The following is a 25,973-nucleotide window of genomic DNA, read 5'->3' on the forward strand; positions in this document are numbered from 1 at the left end:
TCTTTTGTTAAACCTTTTCCAACACTAACTCTGTTTTTACGTATTATGCTCTCTGTAATACTAATATATATCTGCTTTTAATCACTTTAGCCACTCCAGTTACTCACTTTAGCCACTTCAGTTTTTGTTCTGTTTTTTTTTTTTGCTCTTCAGATCATGACATCCAATGTGCGAAGAGAAGTTGCCATCAAGTTGAAAAGAGGCACCTATGTTTTGTGGAGGATTCAGATGATGCGACTCTTTAAAAATCGAGATCTTCTGGACTATATTCAGGGATCAATTATTCCCAAACCACCACCAAATTATGAAGGTTGGTATATATCAGATTCAGTTCTACGAAATTGGATAATAAACACGATTTCTGATCCAGAGGTCATTGGGATTGTAGAAGGAATTGAAACAGCTAGCGAGGTTTGGAAAGCACTGGAAAGGTATTTTGCTGAAGAAAAGATAGTTTGTGGAATGATTATGTTGGGATCACTAAGGTTTGGTGTTGCTGGACGAAAGAGAAATAGAATGTCTGTTTCTCAATATGTTAAAAAGCACAAGGAGTTTTGTGACAATCTTTCTTATATGGGGATGCCTGTGGAGAATGAAACAAAGGTCTTGACATTGATTGATGGCCTAAGACCTGAGTATGCCAAATATTTCATCGAGTATAAGACTCCCCCAATCCCACCATATTTTAGGATTGTGAAGTTTTTGCTGTCCAATGCCCATTATATGAAAGCATCAGTTGATCATGCGAGTTCTCAACAAAAGAAAGCTACTTAGTAGCTATCTTGCAACATCTGTACTGGCACGAAGGGTCATTCTATCTCTCCATTAGGGTTTATTTTAATAGTTTCATAAACATGTGACTTTGTTTGTTGTTTTGTTTCGTAGAATAATTGTCATCTGTCTCGATAGAATATAGAAATTGAAATTTGTTTTGGAATTCATCTCTCTCTAATTGTCTAATGGATCGAAGTCCCATATAAAGTCATGTCCTAATTATTATGCAGTGTTTATGAACTGCTTTTTATATACATATGATTTAGGCAGGAAATAGCCTCTTTTTTATTTTTGGGTGCCGAACCACCCCACCAAAAGAGGGAGAAATTAAAATAGTTTTAGCCTCAACATGTGCTAATATGGCTCAACCTCAACATGTAGTAATATGACTCAACCCAAGGTTGAGTTCAGGTCAGGTCTGACCCAACCCAAGGTCAGGCTTGGATATATTAGGGCAAACCTCATTGTGTGAGGTTCATGGTGAGACGACTTAAGTGTGTCAATTGCAAACCAAAACCATTTATCGAAACGAAATCAAACCACTCAAACTAGAACCTATAAACTGTCTAAATCATTCCCTGGTCCTTGGGATTTATGAAGAGGAGCCAGATCCGTCTGAGTGAGGAGATTCCCTGTCTCACTTAACTGCTCGGGAATCCCTAGATGCATTCCCTCATGTAGGAGAATGATTGATTTGATTTCCCTAACGAGCTTAGTGATTTTTTTTTTGTCAATCTTTTATTTTTTTATTTGTCCTTAAATTAAGGGGAGAAAATGAGAATGTGATCATCCTCCCAGCCACACTATGCATTCCCATGGTCCCGCCCGTTTGGCATCCATATCCCACTACATCTCCATGATCGTCAATATCTCCCTTGTAGAGGATGGTTCCTCAAATTATTCATTGATGGGTTATATAGTTCCATCTTTATTTCTTTCATAGTGTGCACGTCCATCTTCAGCCCATAGGAATATTCAAGTAGCTCTTTGAAGATATGAATGTAATCTAAGATTTGCGGAATTCACCCTTCGAAGTATTTAGACAGAATAACAAAATCCTTGTGCTCAACTTCAACATCCTCAATTGTATCCATAGTGTCATTCAAGAACATGTCTTCAACCTTTGCAAATACTCGAATTCTTCAAGTTCTTTGTTGTCCACATTCTCTTCCACAGTTTGAGCTACATTTAGAATATGAATGCTAAAAAAGTATTGTATCATTGTCAGGATTTGCATCTCCATCATCAACATCACCAATCATCGCATCATCAAATTCCATGGCTTGATTTGGCCATTATTTAATGAACATTTGACCATGTGAACCCCAAAATTTAATGGATTTTTAACCAATTTTTTGGCCGAGTCAATCTCCATAATCTATATATCATTAGAAAACACTCCGAATAAGCTTCACAACGACGATTAATTCACAAAAATTGGACTTATGGATTGAAAGTTGTGAAAATTTAAACTTTTAATGCAATTGAAAAAAAAAAATGCTAATGTAAGCATAGATGTTGGCAGGCTCATTGACCAACTATGTGTCGATGCATGGCCTTCACGTGTCGATTGCATGAGTCTTTGTTTTTTAATTTAAGATTTGATAAAAAATTTATAGAAAAAAGAAGCCTAGAAGGCTATGCATCATTTACTTCTAGACAAAGGGAGGGATGAAATGACTGCCCCGCTCCTATGAAAAATAAAAATTCTAATGTTGCTACGACTTACATGTGTGCTCCCATTGGTCCTCACACTAGAGTAGAAGCCACGCTTCATTTTAGGGAAGCTACTCCCAAACAACCATTGGCTTATATAAGTAGTAGTTGTTCTCTTACTACACCCTTCGAGTTCTATAAAACTGTGATTAGACTCAAAGATGAATTTTAAAGGAAAATCAATTAACACTCAAAGGAGAAGAACAATAGTGTAGTACTCGGATATAATTCACACAAAATAGAAAGTGAGTCCGAGAAGAGAGTAAGACACTTAAAAAATCACCTCCAAAGTGTACGTGACATATGTGACGTCCACTATTTATAGAGGAAATATACTCATTGGAACACCTGCCTTTAACGGGCCTAACAGATGTGTCTCTTGGAGAGAGAAGATACAAAAACTAATCATCGCCGACATCGAAATAATTATGACCGAAGTACAATGTACAATCACCGATGTCACTGTTGCTTCAAACGACACATGACTAGCGTCGATAATTATTTCACGTTGTACAACTTTCAAAATATGTTGGTAAGTTTTTATCAAGCCTTAACTAAAAATGTGCTTTGCCTAATGTTCAATAAACAAAATATGACATTGGTAAACGAATTTTTCTTTGCTGAATTTGACGGCCAACAAAAAAAAGAAAACCACACAAACATTTGTGCCTCACCTTCACATGGTACGTGTGCGTAAAACATATTAAGCCTTTCTTTTCTGGAACCTATCGTAAATGTTCTCATTATTTATTTATTTATTATTTTTTTGTGAAGTTTCCATTATTTTTATAAACCTCATTTTACTCTCTTCCATAAATGTGAGATTAAAATATAAAGTTTTCTCACTCATATGCTCCGTAAGAAGCAACATCGGGATGATCACGAGTTCAGCTCTTATGTGAAACAATATTGGTGAAACACTAAGGGCCCGTTTGATAACATTTCAAGAAATACGTTTCAAACGGAGTAAAAGGCGTTTGATAAAACTGTTCCGTTTCACTTATTTTCAGAAATAGAAATAGAAATTTTTACTTATTTATGGTTCTAGAAACGACCTAGGCAAAACAAGTTGAACTTGTTTCGCCGTTTCTAGAAACAACTTGTGGCCATTCTTTCATTGGTTACTATCGACTTCTAAAAACATGACTTATCAAACACCTTCAATTCCGTTTCTGTTTCTGTCGTTTCTTGAAACAGAAACGGCAGAAACGTTATCAAACGGGCCCTAAGTATTTTGAAACTTTGTTATGATTCATCCAAGGACCTTTATTCAATACTGACATGTACTGAAAAAACCTAGGGTTTTTAGTTGGGATTTTTTTTTCTCCAACGACTAAACATAGATGGGAGCAATCAATGACCAAATGGTACCTCCATTGGACAAAGTGGGAAAAATACCCATCACCCACCTCTCAACCGTTGATATTTGGCATAAATCAACTTTTCCTTTCATAGGTGTTAAGAGAGGTATTGCACATTCTACCAAAAAAAAAAAAGAGAGGTATTGCACAAGTAGCGAGGGTGTCATTGACTTTATAATATAAGATGGGGATTCGTCTCCTCTCCTGAGCATTAATTGCTCAGGTCGGTCCATAGTTATTTGGGGACTTGGGTGATCGACATATATCCAAACACTGATTCAACGGCTCTCAATGCAATATCTCTGTTCAGATTGATAGAAACACAACTATTGGATCAACATTTAGATACATGTCAATTGCCCAAATAACTATGGGCAAGATCAGGAATGTTCTAGTAGCCTTTTCCAATTTTCATGGGGTGTGTACAAATTTGATGGGGGAGATGAGAGCCCTTGGAGATGGCTTGGTATTATATAAGGACTTGGGCCTCTGTGACTTTTATATTAATTCTGACTCTTCCCTGATTGTGAGACTTATCTCTCAAAGATCATGTACCTTGTGGAGTTGATGGTATTGATTTCAAGAAGTAATCAACTTATGTGATTCCCTAAAAGCTCATATCTCATTTTCATTTCGAGAAAGCGAATGGCAGCAGATTAATTAGCCAACTTTACATGTGAATCTACTATAAATTCGATTTCTAATGGTGATAATGCTCTCCCATCTAATATTAGTTACATTATTCGGGAAGATAAAGCGGAATTACCAATCTTTAGAATATAATCTTTCCTCATTTACAGGGTTTCCTTTTGGGTTTTGCGAGTGTCAAAGTGACTTGTATTTCATGGGTTGTGGTAAGGGAGGTTGTCCCCCCCCCCCTCTTTTTCTTCATTATTTTGTTTCTCCCATTTAATAAAATTTTAAGGGCTTCCTCGGTATCAGGTAATATTCGGGCTAAAAAAAAAAAACCATGGGCAAGATCGGGGATAAAAATCCTTTGCAATACTCATATCGTGCAATACCTTGCAATACCCCCTTCAGAGGTCGACATGTGGACAAAGCGGAATGAACGGCTCAGATTTGTTTTTCATTAAAACAAACCCAAACCAGTGGTTTTTCACTTAAACCGAACCGTACCAGATGGTTCAAACCCAACCGGCTCAGGTTTTATATTGAAACCTGAGAAATTTCTCTTCGCTCTCTCTCGACTCTTTCTCTCTCTGTTACGTCTCTCTCCCTCTCTGCCCTAACTCGCACGCTTCTCCCTGCCCACGAAAGGAAGAGATCACTTCTCCTCGCACGAAGCTCCCTGCTCACGAAGGTGCTCTTCTTCTTCGTTTCCAGCCACCGTCTACGAAGACAACGCAGATCTGCTACCGGAGAGGTAGGTCGATCTCTTTCCCTATCCCTCTTTCACTCCCACTCCCTACTTCAACCTCTCTCCTTCCTTCCCCAGCCAAAAGGTATAGAGAAGAGAATAAAACGAAGCCTCCATTAAGACCGAGCTTGTTGTTTATCGATTTTGCAAGGGTTCCAATGTTTCCCCTTCTCCTTTGCAAACATTTCTGATTCGCTCTCTTCCTGGTTAATGTCCAACTAACAACTGCTGGAGAGCACAATTACGGGAAAATGTTGGGAACCCTAAACAGGAACCGATTTGTTTCTTTTTCTTCCTCTCAATCCTTTCCTTCTCGGGGTGAGTCCTAGCCGTAGTCCTCCCCTGCCATCTTCCATCCATCCAACCATACCTGATCTAAGATCCATCCATTTGAGTGTAATTGCAGTTGATTTGAAAAGAGAGCAAATCGAAGCGTCCATTTTGATCGGATAAGCTCCGTGTGTCCTTCATGTCACAATGGAGAAATGGGGCTTTTTGTAATCAATATAGCCTGAAAGATTCAGAGAATCCATTACTCCCTTCCGTCGACCAACAATTCTGCTGTGTCATAGCCTTTTTTAGAGGATGAGAAAGAGACAAAGGAAACAAATTGTTGGAATATTTTAATGTTAAGACTCTCTCGAATTCTTGACCCGTTTTGAAGATTGACCCGATCCGAAATATTTTGGTGGCGACTCGAATGAGAATTTTTCTGAGATCTGTTTTGGCGTAGCCCCCGCGGTATAGTTCGATCGGATCGACCACGACCCGATGGGTCGACCCACGATTTTGGAGTATATATCATATACTGTTACTTGTTGAGAAAGTCATTGTATTCTAGGGTTTTCACGTAGCTAGGGTTTCAGAGCGAGTTTTTTCTCGCCGCTGCTAGGGTGTGATCTCTCTTCTACATAGTGAATCATCTTCTTCTTCGCCCGAGGACATAGCACACCACCCTGGTGTGTGAACCTCGTTAAATCTCTGTGTCGTACGGATCTATTATCTCTTTATTATTCGTGTTTTTTGGTGTTTGATCTAACATTTAATAATTTTAAAATTCAAAGATTTAAAATATTATTTGGTTTCATCAAATGTGTATTGGAGAGGTTTGTCTCTTCCTACTAGATACTTAAGTGATCAACAGTTGTGATTATTGGAAAGCATGTTTGCATGGTTAACAGATATATGTTATAGAAGAGACATGGCTTTTGAGACTACCCATTGGAGGTGTCCTTTATATAGTAAGATAATCCCTATTTTAAAAAAGTTTTTTTAGTTCTCCATTTTTCTTTGGTTTTGTTTTTTGAACTATTAAGCCTAGCCTTATTCTCCCAAAATATCAAAGTCTGTGTACAATAACAAAGATAAGTGGTTGTTTTATCTTGGAGGTAAAACGCAAGAATCCCCAATTGTATTATTGTAGGAAGCATTTCAAACCTTGATAAAAGTACTTATTTGTGATATGACTCAACCTGTTTGGTTTGTTGATGTGCCAATCTTCTTCAACAATTCGTATCTCAACAATATTGGTCATGTAATTCTCAACATTGGGTATCTACTTCTAACACAAATTGAAAACAGAGATGTAAAAGTTAAAGAGTTCTACTTCTAAATTAGTGAAATTTTCAATTTTTGATTTATCAAAACATAAAATTGATGGATAGGGAAAGAGACGTAAGAGAGAGAGAGAGAGAGAGAGAGAGAGAGAGAGAGAGAGAGAGGGAAGAGAGAAATTTCTCAGGTTTTAATTCAAAACCTAAGCCGGTTGGGTTTGAACCCTCTTGTACGGTTCGGTTTAGATGAAAAACCACTGGTTTGGATTTGTTTTAATGAAAAACAAATCTGAACTGTTCATTCCGCTTTGTCCACGTGTCGACTTCTGAGAGAGGTAGTGCAGAGAATTTTTATCCATCTGTCTTTAACCCCACTAACATATGTGTTCCATTCTAACATTTCCACCCTGAACTCTCCTCTAAACAAACGGACCTTAAGAGTGACGAATCCCTACACCTATCTGTTCATACTTTTTGGATGAAAACTTTACAAAACTGACACCACAGCATTCAAAATTCAAATTTCAAATTCAATTTGAGCATACAACATGGAGGAAAACTATTTGAAGCACCAAATGCTCAAGAGGATTAAATTAATTTAGCAAGCAAAAGGCAGAAAATGACCAAAGTAGACAACCAACACCTGAATCGATCACTGATGAAATTCTGGGCACATAATGCTCTTGTAAAGAGACAGATTCTAAAATCCTGAACAAAGGCAAGGAACACTTCTCTTCTTGTACAAAAGACTCATCCTCTGGTACGAGGAACTCGTCATCTTCTTCTTCCTCTTCCTTTCACTTTCACCCTTGGGTAGATTTCAAAATTTAACAAACACCACAAACCCATATCAGAAAAACCATATATTCTAATCAAAACTTCCGATCAAAGACACAGAAGCAAATCAAAACATCAAAAAAAGAAAGGAAAAAAAAGGCATACACAGATGAAAACTTACTTGTTTTGCTTTCCTCCATGAAAGAATCCAACAGAAGGTTTCAGAAATCGACCCAATTCGAACTAGCGAAGTCAGATAAATCGTTTCGTGACTCGAAAACAAAGACGAAATTGAAGATTTGAAGAAGCAGCAGGAGAAATCAGAGATTGGGAAGCTGACGCGATCACGCCAATGGACCTCAATGGCACTTGGTCAGTTGTGGGACCCACTAAGAATTCTAATTTGTAGAGTGTTCAACTGAATCCGTACGATCACGACCGTTCAATATGTGGACTGTTCAGGAAAAAAAAAAGAAAAGAGTGAGGTTGAGCTCAATATGTAAAGCTGCGATGGTTCTCCTTCTGCAATTCGGCCTAGTATCATCGAAGACGTGGGAGATTGGTTTGACGCTTCGGGACGGTGGGGAGCAGACTCCGATGGACACACCTTTCTCCGGTTGTCGTCTCGGTGATTGCATATCCTTCTTCTAGACTGGTCGGTTCTCCATTCTCTCCACTTTTGAATTCATAGACATTTTGATGCTGTTTTGCTTTCTACGGTGATTTTAGAATGTAAATGGATCAAAGAATGCATTTTTCTTGTCTCAAATCTCAATTTGAAGTTTGGATGCTGTCAACATCCATTGGCTGAGTTTAGTTATCAAAATCAACTCAAACCCTCAATCAAAGACTTAAAAAACACTTCTTTTCATGATTTTTTATCCCTCAAATCTCCACTAAACTCTCAAATGATTGAGTCTATATTCAAAACTCTGCAAGATTTCTCGATTTGGACCCTTTTGTTCAATTACATTGCTGCTCTCTACTCAGGTATCAGACAATCTCCTTTTCCAAATCCATCTTAAAGCTTTCCAAAGCTACTGTGTTCTTGATTTTCTGTTCACTGCAATTATGCCAATTGCAAAGAAGAAAGATGTCGGCCCTATATACGTTTGGTTGACATCTCTATCTTCACAGCCTCACAAAGAAGTAAGGCCAGAACTGTGTCTCACCTGTTCTTATTTACATCATTTACAATCTACCTCATTGCTGAAGCACTAGTGGCTCAAGAGTCACTGACATGAGCAGTTTCTTTTGGTATTCACCCTCTAATCTTGTCAGTGGACTCTTAATCAGTGGTAGTTGGGTTCTTGTTCAATAACTACCTCACCTTGGCCACTGGCAAACATTATTGAAAATTGCAAACAGATCTTGTCCTCATTTTTTGTATGTATCCAATCAACAGAGGAAAGGAAGCAAGGTATCATAAGAAGAGAAATATAAATGAGAAAGAAAGGGGTGAACCAAGGTAGTAGCAGATTAAAAACCCAACAAGAAATTTCAGATCAGTAGAAGAGAAGATTAGCAGTATTGATCTGCTAGGGAGCGAAAACGGGATAGAAAATATGATGAAAGGAAACCAGGGGGAGAAAGAGGAGAGAGAAGAGATTACAAGGGAAAAGAATAACTCTCAATTTCAAAATTTTCCAATCTTTTCCATTCAAAACCATGGAGAGGTGGGCTGGTTACATTACTATTTATGAAAATAGAGACAAATCTTTTAAATTAACTCCACTAATGACTCTTCACTTTCACAAACAAACTTAAAGTACTTTTCTCTACTTAATAGCACATAAGACCCAGACAATCCTATCCATGTACTTGATCCCATGTACCTCTTTAAATCCCAACTTTGGGGAGTGAAAGATCCACCATCCATGAACGGGAAATAAAACTGTACATATGATCCAAAAATGTCTCTTCCTTCCATCTATTAAGAGTCAAATAAGATGATATCGAATAAAAGAGGAAGTAAGAGACCAATGATTTATATTTATACGGTTTAACAATACAAGAACTAGAAAATTAAGATAAAAGAAATATAAACCATAATAAAATTAGCTAGAAATTAAAACCTCAACTGAACAACATCTTAGCTTAGTAAGTTATCTGATTGCTTCTACAAATAGGGATTTTTTGAGACTTCCATTAGTGAGCCAGATGATTCAAAAAAGAAGCTCCAAAAGTCTCTGTGATTAATCTAACAATCATAGATTAGTATGCCTTACCATTTCACTCTTCCCTTTATTGATCTGTTGTCACCATATTCTTAGATCGGTGAGGTGCTTAAGTTGGTCTCGGAGATTCTTGTGTTGTGGCCAGCCTCCAAGTGTTGGGCGTTGAAGGGAGACAAGGTGTTGCAGATCCTCGTCTCCTTTTATATAATCCAGCAGCCCCTCCAAAAACCAAACAATTTCTAACCACTCAAGCATAGTGAGCCGCTGCAACCCCTTTGGTAGTGACTTCAATTCCTCAAAACCAATCAAATTTAACTGTCAAAGAGAAGTCATTCCCCGTAAATCTGGCAAAGAGTTTACAAGAGGACATGCTTTTATTACCTCAAGGACCATGGTTTCATGTTCTGTTCCCCAAAAGGACAACGTTTTGAGGGAAGGGAATCGACTTGGCATGATTTTCAGCTCAGGGCATAAGTTGACATTCAACTCCTCAAGAGATGGAAAGGAGGAATTAGGCAACACTATTTCTAACCATTCAACCAAATTAGGCATATCATATAGCGTTAGTTTTTCAAGTGATGGAAATGCTACTGTCCCAGTAGAAGAAGAAGAAGTTGCTTTAGTACTGTTGCTGCTGCAATAATAGAATTCCCAACCAAGACATTTCACATTTTCCATTCCACTTAACCAAAGAACCCTAAGAAAGGGTAGCTCCCCAAGCGCTGTGACATATTCCAATCTAGGACAGTCATGGAGTGTGAACTGAATCAAATTTCTGTATGTTGACAAACCACTTGCCATCCATGTAGGATATTTTGCACCGCAAAAGTATTGGATAAAAATACTTTTCAAGTTTGGATGAGGTTCTAGGCCTTCTAACACATCATCATCCATAAATATGCCAGTAGTACTACCCCTTATGATTTCACCTCCAATACTACTATAATTCCCCCATATTAATGTTAAGGAATGAATACCTTGCTTCCCTCTCAAATTTGCCTCCCTAGCTTCTTCTATTCCACCGGTTACATTCTCCAAACCCCATATTTTCACTTCTCCTCTGAGATTATTCAAGCACTTCATCTGTTTAATACTGCGTCCTCCATCTTTGCCTATGATAAAAAATTTTAATGTTTGTAGATTAGTCAATCTCCCCATCTCAACTGGCATCTGAGTGAAGTCGCCATTCCTGACAAGTTCAATATGTCTCAGGCTAACCATCTTTCTCATTTTCTTGGGAAGCTTTCTAAGAAGACTGCAACGATTGAGGTATAACGTCTGTAAGTTGTAGAGGCTAGTGATAGACTCTGGTAACACTTTAATTGGATTACGTGAGAGGTCAAGGTACCTTAAATGTTTCAATCTTCTTATTGAATGAGGCAACTCCTTCATCCTGCAACTTGATAAATCCAACACACGCAATCTCTGGAAGTTCATTATCATGAACATGTCAATATTTGAGACCAATCTTGATGATGGAAATATTAATGTTCGTAATTTCTTTGCCTTCTCCAAGGCTTCTCGAATTTCAAATGTTTCTTGATGATATGAAAAAACTGACAAACCACGAATTTCATCCGAAATGTCTTCAACATTATTGGCCCTCATGTTGGAATAGTCAAGCCTTCCAACAACTTGTGCAAGATCATGTACAAGATCATGCATCTTGCATGTCTCTATATCTCTGTATTCATCCTTCTCTACATCTTGAAATAAAGAATTCCATAATAAGATATTGAAACATTCATTGCCAACATCCTCCATTTGTTTGCTTCCTTTGGGTTGTTGAAGGAATCCCTCTGCCATCCATAATTGTATCAACTCTTTTTTCAGAAATTTAAAATCCTTGGGGAATACAGAACAATACGCATAACAACATTTCACATGTGGTGGTAGATGATCGTAACTCAACTTTAATATACGCATCATTCTTCTACTGCTATCTTCTGGTAAATCCCAAATTTCACCTTGCTCCATAGACAACCACTCACATTCTTCTATTTTGGATTGCATTATGCTTCCTAAGACCTTCACTGCTAAAGGTACTCCTCCACATTTATTTACGATTCTCCTTCCAATTTTCACTAGGTTTGAGGTTTTTTGTGGCCCTCCATTGCTAAATGCTCTTCGGGTAAACAAAGACCAACAATCTTGTTCTGGTAATATTCCCAAGTGATGAGTGTGATTTGGGGTACTCACCATCTTTGCAACATTATTGCTACGTGTAGTCACAATAATTTTGCTATCTATTGTATTGCTTGATTTTAATGGTGTTAGTAAGGTATCCCATTTTTCAATTTCTTCACTCCAGATATCATCCAATACAAGCAAAAAGCGTTTAACACCCATCAACTTCAATTGGAGGTTACGTGCTATTATATCCAAGTTTATTGATGCATCGCATTTATCTCCAGCTGATTCTGTGATTTCTTTTAGAACTCTATCGATTTCAAATGGTTCGGATATACATACCCACATTCTTAAATCAAAATGCTTCACAGTCAAAGGATCATTGAAGATCAATTGAGCAAGAGTGGTCTTCCCAAGTCCCCCCATTCCTACAATTGCGAAAACCGAAATGATTTCGTCATTGCCAGTGTTGACAAGCATATCCACTAGTTTTGATTTATCATCAACCCTTCCAACTACTTCCATATTGTCTATAATAGAGAAGGTTTGCCGGTACTCTTTGTTCATGGATGCAGAATCAGCTGATGACTCCACTCTGAGGTTGAAGCCAATTGCATCATTTTTTATGCCATCCAACACTTTATTGATGTCCATAAGCTTATGAGCCATTTTAAGACGAAATGCAAATGGGTTAGAGCGTGAGAAGAAGATGCTTACCTTTCCCCCCATCAATCGGTTCTGGATCTCCATTCTACGTCTTAAAGCTTCATAATTGAACTCATCAAGCACATCATCTGCATCATAAGCAACATTTATGAAAACAAAGGCATAGGCAAAGGCATCATGGAGTTAATCATATGTTTTTCCTGTGTACTGGGAAAATCTGCACCATTTATTTGGTGGGACCAAGGGCCTCTGTGTAATGGGAAAAATCTGCACCATTTGTTTGGTGGGTATAAGGGGTCATGGTGAAGAGTCATGGGTGCTTTAAAATGCATGCATGGGGTATCATGAGGAGTTTTTGGGAAAGGTATTAAAACTTTGTAGAGGATTGTGAACCCTAAGATAGAGGTGGTGGAGGAAAATTTTGTCTAATTCTGACTCTGTATCTAACCCATTTCTTTATTGAACTTTTCCATGATTGAAAGGAAAATTTTCTCTTTTTCATTTTTTTAGTAGAACTTAGTCAACCTAATGAACAAAAAATATATATCTTCACCAAAGGAAAAAGTAAAATGTTGACCAATATGTCTTTTTGTTTTTGTTTTTGTTTTTGTTTTTGTTTTTGTTTGTTTTTTTTTTTTTTTTTTCATGTCCATCTGTCACAAGAGATGATCGAAATGACTTTGACCACCCCTTATATTCAGCACTTTGTGACCATAATTCTAATTAATTTTTAAAAGATTGTTTAAAAAAATCAATAAATTTGCATGCGATTAATCCATGTCCTTTATTAAAAATAAACACAATATGAAGTTTTCTAACATTAAGCTTGGCACGCCCATGAAAAAAATGGGTATTTTCATCACCATCTTTGATGACTTGATGTCTAAATTTTGATAACCAAAATATTTTTTTGGCATTGAAGGTCCATTTAAGATGCTTGTAAATAAAGGACATGTCATTCAGAACCACATCATTATGATCAAAGTCTTCAAAAGACAAATAATAATGAAAAAGATTTGAACAGAAATGATCAAAATAACAAAAAACATTACGCTTCCAAGCTAAAAGGAGATGACTAAAGTTGGAAAGTTGAACAATAAAATTATCTCCATGCAACTTTTTTCATTTCTTTGGGAAAAAATCTGATGGCAAGACCAAGCCTCTTGACAATAGAAAGTTTTTTTGAAAGATACCTTAATTAAACACCTAGGTTTGTAAAAGTAAAGGATTATGATCCGAGCCTAAAGTAGAAATTTTAGAAAGATTAGCTAAAGGAAAAAGGAAAAGACCAGTTTAGGGAAGCTTTATGGTTTTAATCAGAAATGATATTGATCAATGTGGGCAGTTTTATGGCATGCCTCATTTTGTCTCATTATTATTAGTGATAGCAGTTCTATGTCAGATCTCCATGATGCAGGATGGGTGGCTCTTCTATTTATAAATGGCTCTTGTAAATGTTTTTCTTGAACAAGGTTTGAGAAGTTGGAATCAGGGTTGAGATCGATCGATATTAATTTGGTATCGATTAAGAATTAAAATCGATCAAGGCTGATCCAATTTTTCAAACCATGTCCTCAAAGGAGTTCAATAGGCATGTGGATTTGTTGTCAAAGTCATCACAGTTTCAACTGATTGTAAAAATGTTATCAAGTTATTTCAACAGCATCAGAAACACTGGTCTTAGAACCTCAAGGGGGTATTCGATTTGACAAAGGACCTTCGCCTCAGGAAGCGTGTGATTCTGAGTTCGACTCAACAAAGGACATTCACCTCAAGAAGTGTGCGGTTCTAAGTTCGACTCCTCTTATCTTCTTGGGGTCAGCTTTCAATGAAAGTTGAATGGTTCTCATTCAACCTTGGTATGACCCGGTCCATGTGGTTATGGGGTCAGTATGGACCCGTTGGACTAGTCAGGTCAAAGGCCTTGATACCCGTTGTTAGAAAAAAAAAAAAAAAAAAAAAAAGGGTCTTAAAGAACTTATTTCTTTTTCGTCAGATCTTAAAGATTTTTTGAAGGATTTAGTAATTTTCAAAATGGAGAAGCAATGCCGAAACAACATCCCCATTGCTCATAAGATGGCTTTGATAGGGATCCTGATCCTCTATAATTCTCAGTTGTGCAATTCTCTCTTGTGCACGCAGCATTTATACATTTTCGAAATTCAGTAGTTCTAAAAAATTTTTGAGATTCAAATCCATTTTAACCCTAAACTGCTCCTACCATTAGATTTTAAAAACATACAAATATTACGTGCAGAAAGAACACACACAGGAATTGCACTGAGTAGGAATTAAAGAGGATCTAAATCCCTTTCGAGAGCCAAAAGTGTGGGTCATTTTGTAATCATGCACTTGGAGATCCCCTTGGAAATAACAAAAGAAAGGGTGAAGTGGCATAGGATACTTCCCACACGAGCGGCGTGGGGATCACAGATCCTGTGCGCCTCGGCCGTTGAAAGCTTTCCTTATATACTGATCAAAATAGGCAAATGTAACGAAGTCTCAACGGCTTATCGAAACCAAAGTTTCATTTTTCTCTCTCTCTCATGGCGTCGAGCAGAAGAGGGAAAAGCAGCGGCGGCGGGGATGGAATCCTTGCGAGGGTTACAAGCACCGTATCTGAATCACAGATCGTCAACTATGGCAAACAAGTGGCTTCTGATGCTACATTCGTTACGAAAAAGCTAATGAAGAGCACCGGCAAAGCAGCGTGGATTGCCGGAACAACGTTTCTGATCCTGGTCGTTCCTCTCATCATCGAAATGGACCGAGAACAGGTGTTGACCGAGCTTGAAATGCAGCAGGCCAGTTTGCTTGGCGCACCGCCGGCACCTCCCAAGTGATTGTTATTTCAGGTCAGAGGCATCGAGTTGCCTGTTGGTTCGGACTTTAAGATTTAATTTAGATGCATTTCTTAAAGCATTTGGGTTTAGGGTTTTATTGGTTTTTTTTTTCCCGGTTCCTGCAATGTGGTATAATGGCAAAAAAAGACCCTTTTAGGGTTTTTGTTCTCTTATCACTTTTTTATGGATTACTGGAGTATTAAAGGTCCAATTTTCCAATTGTTATGCCTTTTGGGTGGGTTTAATTTGATAACACATAAAGAAATTGTTCTTGGGTCTCGCTGAAAAATTTTGAACTTATGTAGCTGAGATAAATATGTTTAACCATACATTTGGTGACTTTCATATGTATCTAAATTCTGAAGCTGGATTTGTGTGAACTCCGATGAAGTTGATTCTTGTGAAATACTAAAATTTCCTCCAAAACTTTTGAACCTCAGAAAATGGAACTGTTAAAAACCCCTTGAGCAAAGCTTTAGGAACTAGAGTGGTCACTTGCAGTGTTCTGCTTTCATTTTTCAAAATGGCACCTATGTGAGTATATGTTCTCGAGCCTTCACACTTTCTTTTGAAGTCATTGTGTAATACTTTGGATTCATCTTATTTGTCAAACGATGATTTAGAATTATACTTCCTTTGGATGCCGCATTAACAGACATATAGCAATCATTTAAGAATATCCCTGAAGTTATAAATTATCACTAAAGGGTTATTCACCCCAACTACAAACTTTTAGGCTGTGTTTGGTATGCATTTTGAATTAAGAAAACATTCTAGATTAGGAAAAAAACATCGTTTGGTATGCATTCTATTCTCAAATCATAGAATGGGTCCAAAACTGATTCCCATTCTTGAATGTTTTGATCCATTATGTGTTCTTGTTCTGTTTTGGCCTTCGGCTAGCAAATAGGAACTAGTACCAAGAACAGATAAACCTCTCTTTCTCCACCTCCCTAGTAACCTAACACATCTCTCGTCCTGTGTGCTGTCATCCACCATTATCATTTCTTCGAAGAAGGGCCAACATTCAATCCTCCAGCCCCACAGACAGAGAAATAGAGTGTGCTGAGTGGCCTGCAGGGAGGCCAACAGTACCAAGAGGTACCAATACCGTTCTGCTCAGGTGTGCGTGCGACTAAGGGCTAACCATTTCTTCCCTTCCTCTTCTTCCAGATTTGGAGAGGTCAGCAACAATTTGTTGTCCTCACTGACAAGGAGCTCCAGCTTCTGACACCACTGGGTAAGCCTCTGCCTGAGATGGATGCGGTACACCCGCAGGAGAATTAGAGCAGGGCAAAGGAGAGCATCTACTGATCTCCTTCATTCACACTTGCCTTCTTCACTCTTTCTTCAACCAATTAATGTCCTTAATCTAGCATTGAGTTGTTCATTCTAATTGCAGTGCATGCTTCAGAGGTGGAAGCATCGGACCAGGACCAGGACTAGGACTAGGTCACCTCAGTATTCATTCTAATTGTTGTTGGAATTCAGTTCGCGAAGTAGCAAAGATGACTGAGATAGTTTCACCCTATCTCTTGTTGTTGAGGCTTGTGACAGATGCAATGATACTAGAACTGGTTTAACAGTGCACGGAAGGTTTTATGAAATTACTGAGCTGGATTTGGTTTAGTATGTGTGGACTGGGGAGATTGATTTAGCGTGTCATTTTCCCCCCTGAATTCTGAGCTATCTTGGCAATGGCAGTGAAGAATACACTCTAGCTAAATGAGCATCCAAACGGAGTTCTCAGGATACCATTATCTTTGGGTTTTAGGGAGGTATGAGCAGTGAATTGTCCGAGGCACCAAGCGTCAGAACATCAGCTTCTTTTCTTGCTTAAGAATTGATGCATTCAGGAGCACAATGGAGACAGCCTATGGCAAATAGGTTGATTTAGTCGGCCCTTCCAAAGATCATATGTTGCAATTCAAGGTTTGTCTCACTGAACACAATCAACTGGGAGTACTCCACAAGATTTCTTTGCCTTGATCAATTCCATGCTCTGTGGGTTTGTAACGAGAAATCTACAAGGATAAGAGTAAGAGCCTTAAATTCCTATATCTGATATGATTTTGGTGGGGTGGAATCCTGATCAAAATTTTGTACAACTAGTCCGTGAAAACCACAGAGATCTTGTCTCTGTTTGTAAGTCTTGTTTGGCGTAAGCAACAGCTTTGTTGAGACTTCAGACTCCTGTTCAGAACATAGTCATAGACTAGGTCCTTATTGTTCCTTATGTAGCTGAACCAGATGGCATTTTAAAGAGTTTGAGCCTTCACATGGTTGTACTCTGCAACCATCTTAATTGTCTCTTGAATCCACTTCATTTCGCTGATCATAATTCATCAACCATTCTTAAAAATATGTATCATTACCTTGTTTTAATTGGAGAAGCTCAGTCAAAAAGATTTGTTCTTGTTATTTAAGCTAAATTAGGTAAAATTTACAGAATAGGACTTCAAGCTTCTGGTGATGTGGTGCCTGTCTTTGTATGTAGTTTATCTCTTCATGAATTGATATGTTTGCTAAAGTCTTGTTTGTCTGTTGTACAAATTTTTCGTGCAAACTATACATGAAAATTTTCCTTTTATGTTCAAGTTTTCTATTTTTTCCATGCCTTCATTTTACTGATTAGAAGTTCACATAAGAGCTACCTTTTCTATTGAGGTGGGAAAATTGTGACAGGAAGAGAAGACAACGATGTCCAGAGAGGAATCTCTTTGAATAAAACTCATGTGGCTCTGGATTCTCTACCAGTGGGTGTGGAACCAGGACTCCCAAATTCTTTCCACTTCGAACTAGAAGCGTGGGGTCCCTTCCACATTCGCCTTACTATTCTAAAATCCATGGGGTTGGGTGGTAATTTTGTGCATCTCTCTGTATCTGAGCACGATCATTATTATTATTATTATTTAGGGAAATTTACATCTACCACCCCTCACGTTTGCCCTAATTACATCATCCCCCTCATGTTTCGTTTTCTACATTTAAACTCAAGAAACTAATACCGTGAGTGAGGTGTTAGTTTTGAACTAAAAATCCTAAGTGACTATTTTACCCTTATGACATCTTCAAATCCACAAATCATAGGTCGTTGCATTTTCCGACCAAGTAAAGAGAAATCTCTGGCGTAGTAAAGGGAAGTCGTCACCAAGGGTTTCTTATTGAATCCTAAGCCTTAAATCTCCTGATCAATTCCAGTCTATTTGATCTGATTTTTATTGAATCCATCTTTTATTATTATTGATCTGATTCGCGTTTCGCTTCACTTCGTAGGGAAATACACTGACCTATGATTTGGGGATTTAGGGATTCTAGGTTTGAAGATGCCATAAGGGTAAAATGGTCTTTAGATTTAGGATTTTTAGTTCAAGACATAATAAGGGTAAAAAAGTCTTTTCTATTTCAAAAACTAACACCTCACTGATGGTGTTAGTTTTTTGGGTTTAAATATAAAAAATGAAACACAAAAGGGCTAATGTCATTAAGGCAAACATGAGGGGTGGTGGTTGTAAATTTCTCTATTATTTATTTATTTATTTATTATTATTTTCTACCAAAAAATATTATTATTATTTTTATTTTTTTTTTATTTTTTTTTTATTTTTTATTTTTTTTTGTGGCGACTTCTTTTACTGAGGATTATCATGGCAAGGTGCATGGCCGATCCCTGGTTCCAACCCACAATCCAATTTCATAGAATTCAGCCATTTTCACGGTTTAAACACGAACCTGAACCCGCATTGTTGCAAGCGGTAAGGATGTAAAGAAGATGAGCAACAAACCCATGATTCATCATCCTTGCAAACAACTCAAGCATCGATTACTTATTCCCTGTTGTGTATGATCAGCCATTATTGCATTCCACTAATGATTTTCACTTTAGGTAAGTGCCATTAAAACAGTTGTGCATTTGAAACAAGGCCCGATTTCCCATACCCGTCAACTTATTTAAAACCCATTTTTACCAAAAAAATTTTTTAAATGAATAAAATTATATTAAAATCTTAAAGAAAGAAAGGGAAATGAAATGATTAAAAGGTAAGAAACCATCAAGAGGCAATAGCATCATATATATATATATATATATTTTTTTTTTTTCTTTAAATAAGCTCAAACCAACATAGATACCCAATGATCAAAATATGAATCCTGGGATTTTTAAAAAATGAAAACTAGTTATAGCAACAATAAGCTCACATTATGTTCTTTCAAAACAAGGATTGTACATGAAAATGGCTTTTGCTTCTCTTGAAAACAACCATTTTTCTTTAAACCCATTTTAAAATAACACATGGATTATCAAAAAAAATCTCGATCAGACCTAGTTGGGCCTATGTCCTCGGATCATGACAGACCTATTTAAGGAATGAGTCAGTCTCGATCGGGTTTCAGACTTTAATCAGGTTCTTCCTTATCAGGCTACAATTGGACCTTAAACGGGGTAATGTACCAAAAAACCTTAAACGGATCTTAAACGGTCTTTACTTTTCTTAAATTTAAGATACTTTAATTTATTTTTTGTTGAATTATCAACAAGTTTGAAAAGATATTACACATAAGTATGCTCAATAATTTGTAAAAATATCAATATATACCCTATTCTATCCAAAAAAAAATCAAAATACCTATATAAACGGTTGAGCTAAATATGTCGATTCGAGTCAAGCTTGTAAATGGGTTGGGCCAGTTGGGAGGTTCATCGGGTTTACCCCTTGCACCGTGTAGGCGTATACTACCTATTTATAAACGGGCCACGCTTAGGGCTGACATATTTATTAATCGGGCTAGTGTAAGTCGGACCATAAATATGTTGGACTCGATTGGGCCTACCAATGCGGGCTAGGAATTGACACCCCTAGACGAAGGATGTGCTAAAATGGAAATTCTCATATTATTATTATTATTTATTTATTTGTTTATTGTTTGAAAACAGAATATCTCTAGCAAGTTAAAATTGTAGGAACCCATATATGATTAAAGGGGAATTTACTATTACTCCCCTACACTTGACATATATTTACTAAAACTCCCCTACCTTTTACTTTTTTATTGATACTCTCCAGCTTTTTGATTTTTACGTCTCTTTCTCCCCTGTTCTTTTTAAATACCCAGATTACCCTTTTCACTTGTAACCTATTACACTTTTTTTTTTGGTTTTAAATTGATTGGTTCAAAACATATTTTGACCCAAACCATTAATAAGTTGTCTCATAATCATCAAGAATATTGTAAATTCAAAAAAGAATAATTTTGCATCTAATCTATATCTATATTGGTATCATATGTTCCAATCGGGTGCTATGCGTTTTTTATTTTTTTTTTTAATCCTTAGATTGGTTGAGACTGATAAGAACTAATACCGATAAAAAAATAAATTGCTAAATTTATGATGATGGATGAGATAAAAACTAATATTAATAATAATAATAAATAAATAAATAAATAAATAACATCCTTGATGATTGGATGAGACAAAATAAATAAATAAATAATAGTAATAATAATAAATAAATAAATAATATCTTTAAGAATATCTTTAAGGACACATCGACTATGTCAATATCCTTGATGATTGTATGAGACAAAACTTATAAATGGTTTGGTTCAAACCATGCTTTGAGCCAATCAATTTAAAAAAATGTATATAATAAGTTACAAGTGAAAAAAAAGATAAATATGATTATTTAAAAAGAGAAAGGAAAAAAGAAATGTAAAAATTAAAAAGCATGAAAATATCAATAAAAAATAAAAACATAAGGGAGTTTTAAAAAATATAGCTGAAGTGTAAGAGAGTGATGATAAATTCCCCATGATTAAAACGGTGGGAACCCATTTATGATATATGTCATATGTCACCCACCGAAGCTACCCTATAGAATATGGGAGGCAGAATCTCTGATCAAAACAGCTCTGTTTTGCATCATTCATTTCAATTTTATACACAGACGACGAAAATTAATTGACGACTGAATGACCTCAGTGGCCCCTGAACCTCTGAAAACTACTGACGTCTTTTCTGCAATTCTGGATTCTTTTAGTCTTCACCATTGGTTTGCGGTAGAGAGAGAGAGAGAGAGAGAGTGTGTGTGTGTGCATTGGGTAGTTAGTTGGCTATGGCACATGCGTTTGGCCTGGTTTGTTCAACCCTGATTGGTTCGACCAGTTGCAAAACATTATCTCCATGGAAGGCCACCCATCATCAGAGCCAAGAAAAAGCCACCCACCAGGCCACCATGGCACCACACCCACGGCCACCGTTGTTTTCTTGAGTTTTTAAACTAAAACCATGTTCTTCTTTGTTGTTATTTATTTGTTTTATTAAGGTATTAATAGATTGCGTTGAAGATGCTCGTGTATGTCCTTTCATTGGCTGCTAACATTGATATATATCTATTTAGACAATTAGATAGCATTCTCTTGCGTTTTTAGTAATTAAGGGTTTCAACTTTCAAGGACTACATATTGTGTCTGCCTACATGTGTGGTGCTTCAGCCACAACGGATAGCACATCTTTAAACTAAAACAGTCAATCCCACCAAACATACATAGAGTATTACCAACTCACTAGACCAACAACCTCGATCCGTCGTTTGTCTATAAGGGAAATTAAAATTTTCAAACCTTAAAACAAAAAACTTTTTCAATCATGTAATCATGTGAAATATAATTCAAATTTTTTTTCTTTTAATTTGAAATTTTCACTTTCCTTCCCTTTAATTTTCCTTGCAACCAAATGAACCTTCACTGAATTAATATGAAATTCTTACCAAAAAAATAATTAAATATGAAATTACATTGTCCTGCCTATCTCTTATGGCTTGGCCTACCTTTTTAAATTCCACCCACCTCTTCTTCAAGCTCTCCCCCGCTCGTTTTGTCTTTTAAGGGTATTAATCTGTTCGATTTTGATGCATACAATGCGATTCAATTCGATTCACATTTATTTGGCTGAAATCAAAACCACACCATTTACTAAATGGTTGCACTTTCTGAGACCACAATCGTTAGTAAACGGTTTTGGTTCCACGATTTTTAAACGGTGTCAATTTTACGGTTTTAAATAATTTTGATCGTAATTTATTCCATACGGTTTCTAAACGGATAACAATTGGTTTGCTAGTTTATTCGCATGCTTACTAAAAATTTTTTTTTTTTATAAATGTTTCAATCATGTATCAAATTAAGTGAGACATTGAACAAACAATGATTTAACTACATAACTACATAATATGAATAGATTGTTGGACAACCTTTATTATCCTTAATTCTTCCCTAAATTAAACCATTTTAGTTTGTTAAAACAACCAAATATTTAATCATTGTACGGGTTAATTGGATCAATTTTAACTGTTTAAACAATTCAATTCTCACAATGTTAATTCAATTTAAAATCAACAGATTAAATGATTAAAACCAACCCCACCCATTTAACTAATTTATCTTAAATTTAAAACCATAACCGACCTATTTACTAAACAATTTTACAATTTCAATGTAAACCGCTCGATTTAATTTTAATAAACGGTTTTAATTCCAAATTCACATCCTTACAATCTTTCAAGACCTGTCATAGGAAAAATTAGAGAGGCCCGCTGTGATGGCAACTTCTGCTTGAAACACCAAAGAGAAAGAACTCGTGGTAGTGAACCCTGCCATATTCAGGTGTGGATAGACTATGTGTAGAAGCAGGTGGGCCCTCCTAGCACTAACTAGGCTGGCTAGCAACACTCAGTACGATAGAATAGCTTAGAAGAAAAAAGCAGCTGCCAGCTGTGAAGTGAAATTTGTCTGAAAGCCTACCCAACCCACCCCCCCCCCTCCCAACNAGGTTGATTTAGTCGGCCCTTCCAAAGATCATATGTTGCAATTCAAGGTTTGTCTCACTGAACACAATCAACTGGGAGTACTCCACTAGATTTCTTTGCCTTGATCAATTCCATGCTGTGGGTTTGTAACGAGAAATCTACAAGGATAAGAGTAAGAGCCTTAAATTCCTATATCTGATATGACTTTGGTGGGGTGGAATCCTGATCAAAATTTTGTACAACTAGTCCGTGAAAAGCACAGAGATCTTGTCTCTGTTTGTAAGTCTTGTTTGGCGTAAGCAACAGCTTTGTTGAGACTTCAGACTCCTGTTCAGAACATAGTCATAGACTAGGTCCTTATTGTTCCTTATGTAGCTGAACCAGATGGCATTTTAAAGAGTTTGAGCCTTCACATGGTTGTACTCTGCAACCATCTTAATTGTCTCTTGAATCCACTTCATTTCGCTGATCATAATTCATCAACCATTCTTAAAAATATGTATCATGACCTTGTTTTAATTGGAGAAGCTCAGTCAAAAAGATTTGTTCTTGTTATTTAAGCTAAATTTGGTAAAGTTTACAGAATAGGACTTCAAGCTTCTGGTGATGTGGTGCCTGTCTTTGTATATAGTTTATCTCTTCATGAATTGATATGTTTGCTAAAGTCTTGTTTGTCTGTTGTACAAATTTTTCGTGCAAACTATACATGAAAATTTTCCTTTATGTTCAAGTTTTCTATTTTTTCCATGCCTTCTTTTTACTGATTAGAAGTTCACATAAGAGCTACCTTTTCTATTGAGGTGGGAAAGTTTTGACAGGAAGAGAAGACAACAATGTCCAGAGAGGAATCACTTTGAATAAAACTCATTGGCTCTGGATTCTCTACCAGTGGATGTGGAACCAGGACTCCCAGATTCTTTCCACTTCGAACTAGAAGCGTGGGGTCCCTTCCACATTCGCCTTACTATTCTAAAATCCATGGGGTTGGGTGGTAATTTTGTGCATCTCTCTGTATCTGAGCACGATCATTATTATTATTATTATTATTTAGAAAAATTTACATCTACCACCCCTCACGTTTGCCCTAATTACATCATCCCCCTCATGTTTCGTTTTCTACATTTAAACTCAAAAAACTAATACCGTGAGTGAGGTGTTAGTTTTGAACTAAAAATCCTAAGTCTGAAGACTATTTTACCCTTATGACATCTTCAAATCCCAAAATCCTCAAATCATAGGTCGTTGCATTTTCCGACCAAGTAAAGAGAAATCTCCGGCGAAGTAAAGGGAAGTCGTCACCGAGGGTTTCTTATTGAATCCTAAGCCTTAAATCTCCGGATCAGTTTCGGTCTATTTGATCTGATTCTTATTGAATCCATCTTTTATTATTATTGATCTGATTCACGTTTCTCTTCACTTCGTAGGGAAATACAGCGACCTATGATTTGGGGATTTAGGGATTCTAGGTTTGAAGATGTCACAAGGGTAAAATGGTCTTTAGATTTAGGATTTTTAGTTCAAGACATAATAAGGGTAAAAAAGTTTTTTTTATTTCAAAAACTAACACCTCACTGACGGTGTTAGTATTTTGGGTTTAAATATAAAAAATGAAACACAAAGGGGATGATGTCATTAAGGCAAACGTGAGGGGTGGTGGATGTAAAATTTTCTATTATTTATTTATTTTTTATTATTATTATTTTCTACCAAAAAATTAAAAAAAAAATTAAAAAATTTTTTTTTGTGGCGACTTCTTTTACTGAGGATTATCATGGCAAGGTGCATGGCCGATCCCTGGTTCCAACCCACAATCCAATTTCATAGAATTCAGCCATTTTCACGGTTTAAACAAGAACCTGAACCCGCACTGTTGCAAGCGGTAAGGATGGAAAGAAGATGAGCAACAAACCCATGATTCATCATCCTTGCAAACAACTCAAGCATCGATTATTATTATTATTATTATTATTATTATTATTATTATTATTATTATTATTATTATTATTATTATTATTATTATTATTATTATTATTATTATTAATAATAAATAAATAACATCCCTGATGATTGGATGAGACGAAATAAATAAATAAATAAATAATAAGAATAATAAATAAATAATATCTTTAAGGACACATCGGCTATGTCAATATCTTTGATGATTGGATGAGATAAAACTTGTAAGTAGTTTGGTTCAAACCATGTTTTGAACCAATTAATTTAAAATATATATATATATATATATATATAATAAGTTACAAGTGAAAAAGAAGAGAAATAAGAGTATTTAAAAAGAGAAAGGAAAAAATAGATGTAAAAATAAAAAAGCATGAAAATATCAATAAAAAATAAAAACATAAGGGAGTTTTAAAAAATATAGCTGGAGTGTAAGAGAGTGATGATGATAAATTCCCCATGATTAAAACGGTGGGAACCCATTTATGATATATGTCATATGTCACCCACCGAAGCTACCCTATAGAATATGGGAGGCAGAATCTCTGATCAAAACAGCTCTGTCTTGCATCATTCATTTCAATTTTATACACAGACGACCAAAATTAATTGACGACTGAATGACCTCATTGGCCCCTGAACCTCTGAAAACGACTGACGTCTTTTCTGCAATTCTGGATTCTCAGAGTCTTCACCATTGGTTTGCAGGAGAGAGAGAGAGAGAGAGTGTGTGTGTGTGCATTGGGTGGTTAGTTGGCTATGGCACATGCGTATGGCCTGGTTTGTTCAACCCTGATTGGTTCGACCAGTTGCAAAACATTATCTCCATGGAAG

General features: G+C 36.5%; 2 protein-coding genes and 1 long non-coding RNA gene across 3 annotated transcripts; 1 reads left to right on the forward strand and 2 right to left on the reverse strand.

The window, feature by feature from the left end:
* Positions 1-7,349: 7,349 nt before the first annotated feature.
* On the reverse strand, positions 7,350-7,965 carry LOC122090918. The gene is made up of 2 exons (XR_006143768.1): positions 7,741-7,965; positions 7,350-7,590 (listed from the first exon to the last, which is right to left on the reverse strand). It is a non-coding gene; the product is annotated as an uncharacterized LOC122090918 (long non-coding RNA).
* A 2,089-nt stretch (positions 7,966-10,054) lies between these two features.
* LOC122092252 (putative disease resistance protein RGA3) lies at positions 10,055-12,616 on the reverse strand. The gene has a single exon (XM_042662585.1). It carries the CDS (start codon positions 12,614-12,616, stop codon positions 10,055-10,057), a length of 2,562 nt encoding a protein of 853 aa, XP_042518519.1.
* A 2,389-nt stretch (positions 12,617-15,005) lies between these two features.
* Positions 15,006-15,755, forward strand: LOC122090800 (mitochondrial import receptor subunit TOM9-2). Its single transcript, XM_042660521.1, has one exon. It carries the CDS (start codon positions 15,079-15,081, stop codon positions 15,373-15,375), a length of 297 nt encoding a protein of 98 aa, XP_042516455.1. The 5' UTR covers positions 15,006-15,078; the 3' UTR covers positions 15,376-15,755.
* Positions 15,756-25,973: the final 10,218 nt, after the last annotated feature.

The sequence above is a fragment of the Macadamia integrifolia genome, chromosome 10 (assembly GCF_013358625.1).
Source record: "Macadamia integrifolia cultivar HAES 741 chromosome 10, SCU_Mint_v3, whole genome shotgun sequence".
In the NCBI taxonomy this organism is placed as follows: domain Eukaryota; kingdom Viridiplantae; phylum Streptophyta; class Magnoliopsida; order Proteales; family Proteaceae; genus Macadamia; species Macadamia integrifolia.

Coding starts and splice junctions, on each gene's coding strand:
- LOC122092252 (XM_042662585.1), bottom strand. CDS start 12,616: ATGGAGATCCAGAACCGATTGATGGGGGGAAAGGTAAGCATCTTCTTC.
- LOC122090800 (XM_042660521.1), top strand. CDS start 15,079: ATGGCGTCGAGCAGAAGAGGGAAAAGCAGCGGCGGCGGGGATGGAATC.